At 37.0% G+C, this 15753-nt stretch overlaps 1 protein-coding gene across 4 annotated transcripts in view; it reads left to right on the forward strand.

Annotated features, from left to right (window-relative positions):
- Window positions 1–15753, forward strand: part of LRRK2 (leucine rich repeat kinase 2) — a 147070-nt gene that overhangs the window by 45892 nt on the left and 85425 nt on the right. For all 4 annotated transcript variants that reach the window (XM_024740434.1, XM_024740433.1, XM_024740435.1 and 1 more), the window contains 4 exons: window positions 9739–9883; window positions 10011–10150; window positions 12121–12249; window positions 12324–12494. In XM_024740434.1, the coding sequence (XP_024596202.1) occupies window positions 9739–9883; window positions 10011–10150; window positions 12121–12249; window positions 12324–12494 (585 nt within the window). The remainder of the gene's footprint in view (window positions 1–9738; window positions 9884–10010; window positions 10151–12120; window positions 12250–12323; window positions 12495–15753) is intronic.

Below are 15753 nucleotides of genomic sequence, written 5' to 3' on the forward strand. Positions count from 1 at the left end.
GAAAATGTATATACTCTCTGTTTTGATAAAATTACTAATTTTTTAAAAATGAAAATTGATCTGGATTTATGAACCCTTAATAAAAATAACAATAGTATTTTATGGAACTAGATAAGCTAGTATAAAATTTTGAGAAAATTAATTAAATAATATATGTGAATAACCGGTCAAATTTTGAAAAAGAGGATAATTAATATGGCCTAACTCTAGTAGATTATAAAATGTATTATAAAATTTTAGTAATTAAAATGGTGTGACATTGGCACTGGAGATAGATCAATGTCACATAATGGTGATTTAGGAAATAAACTCAAATGCAAATGTTCAATTCATATATGATATTTCCCAACCACTGGAGAGGGAAATAGATTGCTTGTGTTGGAAGAACTAATTCTCTGGCCATTTGGAGAAAGCAAAGGAAGCTGCATATTTACCTTACTCATTTAAAGATTAAATCTCATGTAGATGAGATTTAAAGCTAAAAATGAATTTGGCATATAAACACATGAAAAGGTTCTCAAGTACGTACAGTCATTATTAAAGAAATGTAAATTTTAAAAAAGAAAAACCTTTTGGGGGAAATTTAGTAATATCTATCTAAATTAAAATGGACATGTTTTCTGACCAGCGGTTCCACTCTAAGAAGTTATAATGTAGATATACCTGTACATGTACACAAAGTTTTTTTAAACAAGAATGTTTATTGTGGCGTTATCTGTAGTAAGAAAAATGTGGTAACAAGCTAAATGTTTATGTGGTAATCATTAGTGTTGTTTGCCAAATGTTTTCAGTTCTCCACCTTCTGGTGATTCTGGGATAGTATTTATTGGCCCTTTTGTTGTTAGATTGGATCATGTGTCTGGTTTTGACCAAGCAGTTGTAAGTAGAGGTTACATCTGTCATTTCTGGACCAAACATTTAATTGCTGGTGAGGCATCTTACAGAACAGGGGTTCCCAATCCACAGGAATGGAGCAGTACTGGTTCGTGGCCTGTTAGGAACCGGGCCACACAGCAGCAGGTGAGTGGCAGGCGAGCGAGCGAAGCTTCATCTGTATTTACAGCCGCTCCCCATCGCTCACATTACCACCTGAGCTCCGTCTCCTCTCAGATAAGTGGCGGTATTAGATTGTCATAGGAGCGCGAACCCTACTATGAACTGTGCATGCGAGGGATCTAGGTTGCATGCTCCTTATGAGAATCTAATGCCTGATGATCTGAGGTGGAGCTGAGGCAGTGATGCTAGCGCTGGGGAGCGGCTGCAAATACAGATTATCATTAGCAGAGAGGTTTGACTGCACAGAGACCATAATAAATCAATTGCTTGCAGACTCATACAAAAACCCTATCAGTTTTTCTCTTTCTGACTAGCTGATTCACTTTGTTATAAAGCAGAAACTAACACACCATTGTAAACCAATTATACTCCAAGAAAGATGTTAAAAAAATAAATAAATAAAACCCTATCAGTGAGTGGCAAGTGACAAGCCGCATCGGGTGCAGGCTTTAAGTCAGAATCTGACACTTATTTTAGTCCACACATGGCCCTCCCATTATTTTATTTACCACTTCCGTCCGTGCCTCTTTCCTTCACTGCGCACTTGTCTCAGTCAGTTTTGGTAAGCCCCCCACAAGCTAACCCTAGCCAAAATGAGTAAAAAATAAACATCGCTGGAGAGCTTCTTTGAAAAGGGAGAAAGACCCAATGATGAGACAGTAGAAGACTCTAAGACTGCTAACAAAAAGAAAGCTGCATATTAAAGAAAATACCGAGTCCTTAAATTAAGTGTTCATTGCAACAGGTGATTCACATTTTCCAAGCCTGCTTTGTATAATATGTGGCGACCGGCTATCCAGCGAAGCCATGAAACCTTCAAAACTGTTTTGCCACATGGAGACCAAGCACCCTGCATTAAAAGACAAGCCTTTGGAGTTTTTCAAAAGAAAAAAATGTGAACATGAAGAACAGAAGCAATTATTGAAGGCCACCACTTCATCAAATGTGTCTGCACTAAGAGCGTCATTCTTAGTGGCTAACCGCATTGCTAAAGCTGAGAAGCCCTTTACTATTGGTGGAGAGTAGATCCTGCCTGCTGCTAAGGGCATTTGTCGTGAACTTTTAGGAGAGGCTACAGTTCAAAAAGTGGCACGTGTTCCTCTTTCAGCTAGCACCATAACTAGACGAATTGATGAAATAGCAGAGGATATTGAGGGACAATTGTTAGAGAGGATTAATGAGTCACCGTGGTACGCAATGCAGGTTGATGAGTCTACCGATGTTGACAACAAGTTAGCAAAGCTTGTTTCTGTGCGATATATATTTTCAGGAGGATGTGCATGAGGATATGTTATGTGCACTTTTGTTGCCAGCCAACACCACAGCTGCAGAACTATTCAAGTCTTTGAATGATTGCATATCAGGAAAACTGAATTGGTCATTTTGTGACGGTATATGCACGGACAGAACGGCTGCCATGACTGGACGGCTTTCTGGTTTTACTACTCAGGTCAAAGAGGTCACTTCTGAATGTGAGTCTACACACTGTGTCATCCATAGAGAAATGCTGGCTAGCTGAAAAGTGTCACCTGAACTTAACAGCATTTTGCAGGATGTGATTAAAATTATCAACCACATTAAAGTACATGCCCTTAACTCATGTCTGTTCTCACAGCTTTGTGAGGAGATGGATGCAGAGCACACACATCTTCCCTCATACACAGAAGTGAGATGGCTTTCTAAAGGTAGGTCACTGGCCAGCATTTTTGAGTTACGAGAGCTGCTCCAGAGATTTCTTTTAGAAAAGGTCACCACTGGCAGCACATTTCAGTGACACAGAATGGGTCGAAAAACTTGCTTACTTGTGTGACATATTCAACCTGCTCAATGAACTCAATCTGTCACTTCAGGTGAGAATGACAACTGTGTTCAAGTCAGCAGATAAAGTGGCTGCATTCAAAGCCAAACTGGAATTATAGGGGTGACGAGTGAACACTGGGATTTTTGACATGTTTCAAACATTAGCAGAGGTTTTGAAAGAGACTGAGCCAGGGTCTTCTTTCTCCCAGCTGGTGCATGATCACCTATCTCAGCTTTCAAAAGAGTTTGAGCATTACTTCCCAAGCACAAAAGACCCCCAAACTGGGAAGGAGTGGATGCGCGACCCATTTGTGAATAAGCCAGGTGAATTGACTTTGTCCGTGCTAGAAGAGGATCAGTTGCTTGAGATTGCAAATGGCCTTAAACATATGTTTGAGACAACTTCAAATCTCCATATGTTCTGGATTAAAGTCAAGGTGGAATATGCTGAGATTGCCACAAAAGCACTGAAAAGCCTGCTTCCAGTTCCAACGTCCTGTCTTTGTGAAGCAGGGTTTTCTGCAGTGACAGCAACCAAAGTGAGATTATGGAGTAGATTGGACATAAGCAACACACTTGGGTGTCACTGTCTCCCGTCACCCCCAGATGGGACCATCTAGTTGCAGGAAAACAGGTTCAGGGCTCCCCATGATTCTGCATGATGGTGAGTTGTATAATTATTTCATTATATATTACCATGTAATAATAATAGAAATAAAGTGCACAGTAAATGTAATGTGCTTGAATCATCCCGAAACCATCCCCTCCCGCCCTGGTCCATGGAAAAATTGTCTTCCATGAAACCGGTCCCTGGTGCCAAAAAGTCTGGGGACTGCGGCTACAGAACACTGTCTCAGGCACTGTGTGACCTGTAATGTCTGAGATGGTGATTGCTCCATTAGCAGGGCTCCCAGAGGGATTGTGCTGGACAGAGACCCCTCCTGACCGGTAACACAAATGAAGCATGAATAAGAATTGAACCTTTTCTTTTTCCAGCCTATGAAATTTTGAGGTTGTTACTACAGCTTAATTTAGTCTGTCCTGACAATACAATTCTTATCAATAGGTCCTAATTAAATAAATTATATTATTTCCAAGTTATGTAGTTCTACATAGAGATTAAAAACAACTAGATGAGATTCCCAATGTGTTGCCATGGAATTATCTACAGTTTTCCATGAATATGAATGTATCACCCAGGTACTCATTTTTTTTCCTTCATATATGTTAGCACATTATGCACACTTTTGATGAAATTAGCATGTTTTCACATCTTTATGTCTTCCTCCCCTCTATCACTCAATTAAAGCAGATTATACAGTGTTTACTTTTATAGCTTTAACTCTATAACATATTCTAATAGTTAAGTGTGTGGGTCCTGGAATCAGGATATCTGGGTTTGAATCTGGCTTTACCACCTACAGACAAATGTATTCTGGACAAGTTATTGACAGTCTCAGTTTCATTATCTATAAAATGGAGACAATAAATGGCTTTTCACTTGGGGTTATTATGAAGAATTTTATGAGATAATTCATGCCATGTACTTGGTACAATGCCTGGCACATAGTATTCAGTCAATAAATGTTAGTTAATGTTATTACTATTAGATTTAAAAGTATCTTTTGACCATTGGCTATAAAAGATGAGAAAATTGAAGTATTCACACTATCTTCCACTATTTCTACCTATCTTATCACCAGCTTTTGTTAAATATATTAATTCTACATTTGACGAGGTTTAAAATATTTACATTCAGCTCTATAACCATACTTAATAACTTTGTTTTCATCTTGTGCCTACAGTCATGTGGATTCAGTGTTCACTGCAAGTTCTTTTGTTATAGTTTTTCCATTTATCGTTTAATGGTCTGTTTTTTTTTAAAGTTCCATTTCCTGAACATTTTGTTGTTGTTTCTATATTTGGACTCTTGAAAAAACAGTTTGGTTGGTTGCAAAGTATTGGGGTTTTATTTTCTTTCTTTGAAAACTCTGTAAGCATTTCACTGTCTTCTAGTACTGAATGTTTTAGTGGAGAAGTCTGAGACCAACTTGATTCTTTTCTCATTTTTAAAGGATTTGATATTTTTATCTGGGACCCCAAAGGATTCTTTTTCTTGAAATCTACTTTATTAGGATATGTCTTAGTGTTAGTCATGTACTATGGTGTCTTCTTTCTAGCTGTACATTCAATTAATTTTTTTTCTGGAAAGTTTTTCTGAGTTGCAATTGACTTAGCTGACAGGAAAGAGAATGGTGTGGGCATTTTCCCCTTGAGCTGGCTAGCTCACTCATTAGCGAAACCATTTGTATTCTTTGAAAAAATTTGGAAAATTGTGAAGCATAGGTAATAGGAGGTTTCTAATCAACGTTTGTAGCTGTCCACCATTGGTACTTTCAAAAATTTCATGTGGACAACACTTGCTAGTAAATTAATTTCAATATCCATTTGAACAACAATGCAATAAATCATTATTTGCAAGATAGACCATTTGATAAGTGAAAGAAAGTCCATTGTAAGCAACATATATATGTGTATATATATATATTTTTTCTAATTTATGAAACTGTCAAAAATCAGACACCACTATTTAAAATCATCAAATAGTTTATTTGAGCTCCATCACATGTAATAATGTGATACTCTGCATTCTCTTTCTGCATAGACAAATCACAGATTTCCTGTTGCTAGTCATTTGTCATCATCTAACTGCACCTGAAATAGAGATTAAGGGGGCTCAGGGTAGCAGAACCAATAGTTGAGTAGAAACTTGTTAGAGGTGATGGTATTAAGACAAGAACAGGTACTTTATAAATATCAATTTGACTTAACTTTAGCATAAAAATAAGCCTATGGATGCATTTTGAGCTTAAGAGCAGGACCAGCTACATAACTTGTGGGATAACAGATGAAAATGCAGGACCTCTTGTTTAAAAATTATTAAGTATTATTAAGTATTATTAAGTATTTCGGGCTTCCCTGGCGGCGCAGTGCTTGAGAGTCCGCCTGCAGATGCAGGGGTTGCGGGTTCGTGCCCCGGTCCGGGAAGATCCCACATGCCACGGAGTGGCTAGGCCCGTGAGCCATGGCCGCTGGCCTGCGCGTCCGGAGCCTGTGCTCTGCAACGGGAGAGGCCAGCATACCGCAAAAAAAAAAAAAAAATTATTAAGTATTTCAAGGTGGTAGCTGCAGAGCATTAAACCAGGTGTGGGGCCCTTCTGAGCACAGAGACTGTGCTACTGCACATGTGTGCACCCCGGAAGCTGGCCCTGCCTAGGAGGCAGAAATGATGGTACTATTAATTAAAACAGAAAGTTCAGAATGACAGTCTGAGTTTTCTTTTTTCTTTTTCTTTGAGAAGGTGATAAACTTTTAACTTTGAACATCTGAGTTAAAGATACTGGTGTCAAGCAAAGAGAAACACGGGCTTAGAGCTTAAGAGAGTTCAAACTTGTGCTTTGAGTTATCTGCTCAAAGGTTTCTGTGTCTCAGGTTTTTTTTCATCAGTAACGTAGGGAGAATTAATTGTGTGTCTACATCATAGGGTTGTTGTGAGGATTAAATGAGTTAATATATATGAAGTGCTTAAAAGAAAGTCTGGCACATAGCAAACGCTGCTTAGGTTTTGACATTATCCTTATGGTTGTTGCTATTGTTGTTATGGTGACTTGAAGCCATGATAGTGTATGAAATTCCATCCATGAATAGAAGAGTTTTAAGAAAAGTTCTTTGGATAAATTCTGGAGTTGAAAGAAGTGATTGTGAAGAAGATGGGTAAATGAATGGTTTTAAAGTTTGAGAATAATTGCCGTGGGGCGGGTGGGGGGGTGGATTACTGTGTCATGGAAATCAAGGGAGGAAAAAGCAGCAATTCAGTTGTTAAAGGACTTGTTTCTTTGAATAGTTTTAATTTGGAGTGGTTAGGACAGAAGTCTGATTATGTGAAATTAAGAGGTGGGAAGAATGTGGGGGTCGTGGGTGTAGACTTTTCTATTAATAAGTTTAGAAATGAAGGAAAAGTGATAGTTCGATGGAATGGAAGACCAAGTTAGGGATACTCTCTCCCAGTGAGAAGGCTTTCACTTTTGAGAAGAGTGTTCAGCCCAAGGCTTGAACTGTGCCATCACTCAATGTTTATTGCATGGATGATGAGTTATCTCATTTCACACTCCTAACAACACTGCATTATTAGGATCATTTCAGAGGTGAAGAAGTCGAGACAGACACTGAGCCATCCCTCCAGCTTCACTTTGCACCACTTTGAATTTCTTTATATTTCTTGAATAATACCTTCTGAGTGAATACCACTTCTCAGGAAATGTTATTTCATTCATTTTTTAACGGTCCTCAGATTCATGGAACTATTGAGTGATGAGACAATTTAAACTCAAATTTAATTGGCTCCAAAGCTGATATATTTTTAGTGCTCAAGGAGTTGATAAGACGGAAATAATGATGGGAAAAAATGCCAAGGGAGGCAAGAATATGAGTGTCTTGTTGAAATGATAGATGAAATGATGTCCAAGGTGAGCAGTTACGGGGTGGAGGAGAAGGACACAGGATGAGAAAATGATGCTTCTCCCCATAACCAATACAAAGAAAGATGCTGAGTAAGGACACTTGAGAGGTATTGAGGGACTAGATTGGGAAATGAATGAAAATCTGTTCATTGACAGTATGGAAGTGAGACAGGCTGGAAGGTAGGAGGTTTTGGTTGAAGAGACTACATCAGAATTTGAGGTCTGGCTGGAAGTTATTTCAGCTCTATAGTTGAACATGTGGTGGGGTCAGTCAGAGATTTGGAGTGAAGATAACCATGAAACTAGTGTCTATGAAAGCAGAAGTCCTCAGAAAGATAGCATTGTAATTTTTGAAAGGAAAACTGTTAGGTGGGCATTCATATCATAGTTGAAGTTTAAAGAGCACCATGGAAAAGCAGACTGTAAGAGTTAGGTATATGTCACAGACATCAAAAGAGGGGAAGTGTGATTGTGATTGTCACATGGTTGGAAAGTGTGTTGTTGCCTGTTTTCTTCTCAGTCAATGAGAAGGATGGCCTGGGAAAAGAAGTGGCCTCTGTTAGAATACCTGTCAAATAATGTCAAATTCTGGAGGAATTGAGATGAAAAGTTTGGAAGAGATAGTGATTAAGATTCTGTACTTTTAAGGCAGACACACTTATATTCAAGTACTAGGCCTGACACATGTTAGCTGTGTGACTTGAGCTCTTGTCCCAGCATTTTTTTTTTTTTTACATCTTTATTGGAGTATAATTGCTTTACAATGGTGTGTTAGCTTCTGCTTTATAACAAAGTGAATCAGTTATACATATACTTATGTTCCCATATCTCTTCCCTCTTGCATCTCCCTCCCTCCCACCCTCCCTATCCCACCCCTCCAGGCGGTCACAAAGCATCGAGCTAATCTCCCTGTGCTATGCGGCTGCTTCCCACTAGCTATCTACCTTACGTTTGGTAGCGTATATATGTCCATGCCTCTCTCTCGCTTTGTCACAGCTTACCCTTCCTCCTCCCCATATCCTCAAGTCCATTCTCTAGTAGGTCTGTGTCTTTGTTCCTGTCTTACCCCTAAGTTCTTCATGATATTTTTTTTTGTTTTCTTAAATTCCATATATATGTGTTAGCATACGGTATTTGTCTTTCTCTTTCTGACTTACTTCACTCTGTATGACAGACTCTAGGTCTATCCACCTCATTACAAACAGCTCAATTTCATTTCTTTTTATGGCTGAGTAATATTCCATTGTATATATTTGCCACATCTTTATCCATTCATCCGATGATGGACACTTAGGTTGTTTCTATCTCTGGGCTATTGTAAATAGAGCTGCAATGAACATTTTGGTACATGACTCTTTTTGAATTCTGGTTTTCTCAGGGTATATGCCCAGTAGAGGGATTGCTGGGTCATATGGTAGTTCTATTTGTAGTTCTTTAAGGAACCTCCATACTGTTCTCCATAGTGGCTGTACCAATTCACATTCCCACCAGCAGTGCAAGATTGTTCCCTTTTCTCCACACCCTCTCCAGCATTTATTGTTTCTAGATTTTTTGAAACTACCACTGGCATTTTTCACAGAACTAGAACAAAAAATTTCACAATTTGTATAGAAACACAAAAGACCCCGAATAGCCAAAGCAATCTTGAGAATGAAAAACGGAGCTGGAGGAATCAGGCTCCCTGACTTCAGACTATACTACAAAGCTACAGTAATCAAGACAGTATGGTACTGGCACAAAAACAGAAAAATAGATCAATGGAACAGGATAGAAAGCCCAGAGATAAACCCACACACATATGGTCACTTTGTCCCTGCATCTTTAAAGTCTGGTGAACCTATTGGATGAGGCTGTTGAGGAGGAACAGATGAGATATGGCATATAAAGCACATAAAGAGTAAATTTTCAATTAGTATTTTCTGTGGTGAGAGACAGCACTGATTTTTCTGGTTAAGAATTTAGGCTGTGGGAGCAAATGTCCTTGATTTGGTATCTTCCCAGTAGTGTACACTCTGTGAGAATTTAGGAATAGCTACTCCACCCTGCTAACCCTCAGTAAACTCATCTTTTAATGGGAATCATATTAGTGTGTGTTTAATAAGAATGCCCTGCAAAGAAGAGCATGTAAAAGTATTTAGTATAGTGCCTGGCACAGAACAGGTACTTAATAAGCATTAAAATGTTAGCTCTTATTCTTAATAATAAATAAAAGTAATTCATGATATAAGGCAGAATCAAGGATAGTAATTTTATTTAGACTACTTAGTTTATATTTTATCAGTGTATAGCTGGCTTTAACTAAGGTAAGTATTAGAATTCATTTTTTAACAGCAAATATTCTTAATTTTCTTTCTGACTTTAGTTCATTGGAAATCCTGGGATTCAGAAATGTGGATTAAAAGTAATTTCTTCTATAGCACATTTTCCTGATGCATTAGAGGTGTTATCCCTGGAAGATGCTATTGATTCGGTGCTTCACACACTGCAGATGTATCCAGATGACCAAGGTTGGTACAATTGAACTCAGGATTTAGATTTTTATAGGCCTTTAGCTGTTGGTTGGACATGTTTAAATTTTTTCTTCAGTTTTGAGATTTAAAACAATAAATTGTTTCTTTTTTTTTTTTTTTTTAGAAATTCAGTGTCTGGGTTTAAGTCTTATAGGATGTTTGATTACAAAGAAGAATTTATGCATAGGCACTGGGCATCTGCTGGCAAAAGTTCTGATTTCCAGCCTACAACGATTTAAGGATATTGGTGAAATACAGATGAAAGTATGTGCATTATCTTGAAGGGAATTGCGATCTTGCACAGATTTCTCTTTCAGAGCAGCTGGTATAACTCCCACTTTGCGTTAATGGGTATATTCTAGTTAACTGAAAACCGTTTTTATCATTTTGTAGTATTTTAATTATAGTAGATGAAGATAATTGGATTGAATCTCAAAATATCCTGTTACATAGCTAAATCTCTAAAATTAGTATATTTATTTGTCATTTATCTTTTCCATGAAAGAGCACAGAATGTGCTAAAGAAATTTCAGCCAGCTGAGCTTTATTTGCTTAGATTTTAGATAAGTAAAAGTTATAATTATTCTGAAGTTTGTCATTCTCTGTGTTTTATTGTTAGCTGCTTACCTAGTAATTTTGCCCCTTGATTTTTTTTCTTGCAGTGAAACAATATTTTAAACATTTTTTATCAAGCAAAATTTAAAATGGGATCTATATTAACTGTCTATAAGGAATCCAAGATACTGGTTTAAGATTAATTTAGGGGAGATTAAGAAGTAAATTGTTTCAGAGTGTTTTTCTTTTAATGTTAGCAAAACAAATAGTTTCCTTAAGAGTTTCTGCCTTGGTTGTGGTTTTTTAGTAATGGAGTTTACAACTTTCATAAACCAAATATTTTCATAAATGGCAGCCTTCACCAGGAGTGAAAATGTCTAAGCTCTAATCTTTGCACAGACATTATTAGTAAATGTGATAATGCATGTAAGATTTTAAATTTTAAAGTGCTGAACACACAAGCAAAAATGTGTTTTAGAACCAAAATGTCTTTTATAAATCTGCTTTTTTAATGTGCCTCAACCTAGGCTGATTAAAACCAAGGCAGAATTGATTATACGTAATCCTAGGGAAAGGAAATTATTTTGTGCAGGTATGAAAGTGTCAGTCAGTATTTATTCATCTAAGCGTAAATTTTAGGATTTTTATAGTAGAGGTTGTAAACTATTGACCAGTGGGCTAAATTTGGCTTGTCAACATATTTTATTTGGCCAGTTCAGTGTTTATAAGTTTTTAACTTGAATTATATGCCTTCTATGCATTTGCATTACCTGCTTTGCTATTGCATTCATTTGAGTTTGCAAGGACCTCTCCTCTAGAGGTTAGTGGACCACATGCCGCTCAGACCTGCATAGATTAATACTATTTCTCCTGTCAAATGTTAGGAAGCATTTGTAGAAACTCAGCATCTTAAGATCTCAAAATAATAATTTCAACATTTAGATGATTTCATTAATATATACTAGAAAGATAAAAATTTTAAAAGTTAAGTGGATCTTTGGTGAGTTTACCCAAGCTATATAATAGTCAAGTCAGAAGTTCACAACTCTTGGGGTGGTTCTAAAAAGTAATGGTGTACTGATCAGTTCTTTATAAATGATTTGCTATAAGGATGTAAATCTCAGAGTGTCTTTAGAGCTTCTCTCAGATGCACTCAATGTGAATAAAATCTAGGAACTCGCATTTGTCTGAGGTTAAAATTTAAGAAGATAGCACAAAAATTTTGGGGGAAGTGCTAAGCTATCTAGAGAACCTGATCTGCAATCTTGTAATAAGCAATTCACATCACTGGTCTATTTGGATTTGTGGCACTGCTGACTCTGCTGTTCTAATCCTGATTAGTATCTGGCTTTCAACCTGTAGGTATGGCTTCAGGCAGGGAATCTTTAAAAGGCAAATTTTGGTGTATTAGGTATTTTTCCTGCTTTGCTAGATGATAGTTTGTTAACTAGCATCTTATTCTCTGTGCACCTGCTTATTTCTTAGTAATGAGAGAGCAAGGTGTATTTGTTTCATTGTCTCAAGGTTTATAGCTTTAAAGTACAAACCTAATAAATACATCTACTTAGCTAAGTGAACATCCAAGGTTTTAAGTACCATATACAGTCTCTCTTTTACATTATTTATTTACTTTTTGTCCACAGTTGCTTTGTTATTATTATTTTTGATCACACTTTCAGGGATTTCAGACAATCTTGACAGTACTGGAATTGTCAGTGTCTTTTTCCAAGCTGCTGGTGCATCATTCCTTTGATTCAGTAATATTCCATCAGTTGTCCTCCAACATCATGGAGCAAAAGGATCAACAGGTACAATGTTTTTCACTTGTATTCTAACTGTTACACTTTTAGCTGACTCTAATCCTCACTTCCATTCTTTTTAGTTTCTAAATCTTTGTTGCAAGTGCTTTGCAAAATTGGCTATGGATGATGAGTTAAAAAGTGTGATGCTAGAGAGAGCATGTGATCAGAATAACAGCATCATGGTTGAATGCTTGCTTCTGTTGGGAGCAGATGCCAATCGAGCAAAAGAAGCAGCTTCTTTAATTTGTCAGGTAAATATTCAAGGACTTACTTTTGTTTTTTTCTGTTATTTGACTCTGCCATTGTATAGCTCTTATCTACATCCTATTATTCTACACTACAGAATTTATCAGTTTATTGAACAAATGCTTGTGATTTGTAGGAGTTTAGATTCAGAGAATTTCAGAGCTAATAGGTCCCTTAGGTGTTATTATCTAATCATTCGTTTTATTTTTCTACCTAGCTTGTTAAGTTGATAAGTAACTTTTCAAATGTGTCTCCTACTATGCATCTCTGTGCAAATCGTTCTCCAGCCACACACCATACAACACATGGTTTTATCTTGTTTTGATCATCTTTCAGCTATTTTCTCTCTGTTTTCAGTTTCTCTCTCTCGAAAATTCTCCCCTCAGGGCTACCACATGTGGCCCTGTAGGCTGTGTACTGCACACTTCGGGGTGCTGTACACATTGACAACCCTGCTGTGGGCCACCCTGCAGTTGTGTGGCACTGGGCCTGCTTCCCTTCTCTCCCTTCCCTCATGCACTGTGCAAACACATATATCTAAATCTGCTTTGCCTTCAAAATCTAACCTAAATTCCTTGTCCTCAATAAAGCCCTCCCCACACTCCCAGACCTCCATACAAAATAAAGATTTACTTCTTGTGTAAGTCTGTGACAGTTTATGTACACACTTTATATTTTGTGAGTTATGTGAAAGTAGAGATGTACAAGGTTCATCTATGTATCATTCAGAATATCTAACTCACTGCTTTACATACAGTATGAATTCGGTATGTATTTATCAGAGTGCATTACATGTTATTTCAAGTTTGTCTTCATTCTATAAATTTTAGCGTTTATAATAGCATTCGGGAAGCACTACATATATTTTCTGGTTACTTAATATTTCCAACAAAGCAATTATGTAGTGATTTAATATACATTATTAAATAACCAGCAGAGTGCTGTTTTCTAATAATTTACTTTTAAAGCCTTACTTTATTTAATTTCCCAGTCACCTATGGATTCAAATCAATTTGTCAACTGTAAGATTAAGTTAGCACCTATTAGCAATCTACCTAAAAAGAAACTGAACCTGTAACTCATTTTCATGCACAATTAATTTATGCCAAATACATAATCAAATTATTTAAATTAGTCATATTTCATTTAAACAAGCAACATTAAAAATAGTTGCTTCTCTGTTATTAAAGATAATTAAATTATTTTCCTCAATAATTTAATATGTTTTTATTGTGTATCTTTTGTGTGATCTTGAGATCATTGAGTTAATGTTACTTGGATTGAAAAGAAACTTCCCCTTCAGATTTTTCCTAGGGAAACAACATAGCTAAAATCACTTGAGTGCAATTACTCTACATTCCCCACAGGGAGTGCTTTCTACTTTTCTCTCAATTTATCCAAATATTTCTATACAAAAGAATTTTTACCTTATTCTTCTTCCCAAGTTCTTTTGGACTTAATGTACTTATTTATATCTTTTCTTCTTAAAATCAGATCTTTACATCCATGGGTGTATTAAATGTAAAGAATTTATCCTAGTTGTCAGAGATTATTTGTATCTAACATGATAAATGTTGATTAAATATTGTGGGTAGATTGATTGAACATACCTTATTTTGTACCACTGCAAAGTAACATAATCAAGACTATTCATGCACCAAAGCTGCATATTAACAACTATTCAGAGCAAGGACAGATTTAATCTTGTTAGGTTTTCTGAGGTGAATATAATAATAATGTAATGTACATGACTGGTAGAGAAGAATATGGAGGATTAATATCGGGTGTGAAAATGCATGAATAGAGACCTGAAGATGACTCATCAAATCATGGTGGGAAGAGCACGTATAATGAATTGTGAATAAATATAATAGCAGACACTTCTGTGCTGTTCATTATCACCTGGGCCCTGCTCTGAGCCCTTTACTTAATAAACTCCTCACAAAAACCTTAGGAATAAGTCCTAGTATTATCCTATTATGCAGGAGAGGAATTGAGGCACAGAAAGGTTAAGTAGCTTGCCTGAGGACACTCTACAGGTAAGTAGTGGAAAATCTGCCTGCTTTAATCTTTTGTTTACATAACAGATTCATGATACTGGTGGTGGGGGGAGGGGGTTGTACATTCATTACTGAATGCTGGTTTGAAATATTAGGATTTGATTGTGGGCTGAATTATTTATAAATTAGAATATGAGAGACAAGATGGCAAAAAGGATAGTAAATTACAGTTTGATTATATTTGAATTATCCTCATTATTAAAATACAAAACTGTGTATCTGAGCAGTACTTTTTTTCCTCCTCATGAAGTTGGAATTACTTTCATAATTTTATTTCTTTTGTCTGATACTGTTTCTTATATATTTATCTCTTCATGGCACCATATCCCTGAAATCAGCTTGGATAGCTTGGGTCCCCTGAGGAAAATTCTGCTATAAAATGTATTGAGCATCTTCTCTGTGGAAAGCACAGTGCTAGATATTCAGTAAAGAATAGAAAAGGAGTTTCCTGTTTCAAGATGGTTTCAAAGTGTCTGTTGGGAGATGGGGGAGGATAAAATATAAATCACCTTAATACAAGGTAGGCAGTAAATGCCATAATTTAGAGATAAAAGATTTCTGGGCTCCAAGAGAAGAAATGAGTTTTTTTGGCCCCTCCCTTCCTCCCTCCCTCCCTGCCTCCCTCCCTGCCTCCCTCCCTCCCTCCCTCCCTCCCTTCCTTCCTTCCTTCCTTTAAAATATTGTGCTAGGGTACAGAGGTATAAATTGAATTGCAGTAGCATCCATGCCTTTCATTCTAGTTATAAAACAGATAAGCATATCTAGTTCAGTGTGCTAAGTGCTATGTTAAACAAAATGGGATGGGCATTGGAGGAAGAAGGGTGTGTGTAGCCTGGAAAGTTGATAGCAAGGACTTAATGTGCAAGAGAGTTTAAAACTATTCCTTCAAGAATGAACATCTTGGGCTCCCCTGGTGGCGCAGTGGTTGAGAGTCCGCCTGCCGGACTTTTTACTGGCTGAAGAACATAATTAGATATTTGAGGCAAGAGAAATAGCATAAATGAAGGTAATAAGGTTTGAAAAATTGCATGTCGTATTTGGGGGAATGTCCTGGAGCAGAAAGGTTTTAGAAGATTTTAAAATAGGTTAATGACCTGATCATATCCAGACTAGAAAAGTACTATAGTGGCTCTGGGGAGAATGGGTTGAAGGTGGGTGATCCTGGAGACCGATGGGCACTAAGTTGGTGCCATCACGCCACAAG

This window comes from Neophocaena asiaeorientalis, unplaced genomic scaffold (assembly GCF_003031525.2).
Source record: "Neophocaena asiaeorientalis asiaeorientalis breed wild unplaced genomic scaffold, Neophocaena_asiaeorientalis_V1.1 scaffold340, whole genome shotgun sequence".
NCBI lineage: Eukaryota > Metazoa > Chordata > Mammalia > Artiodactyla > Phocoenidae > Neophocaena > Neophocaena asiaeorientalis.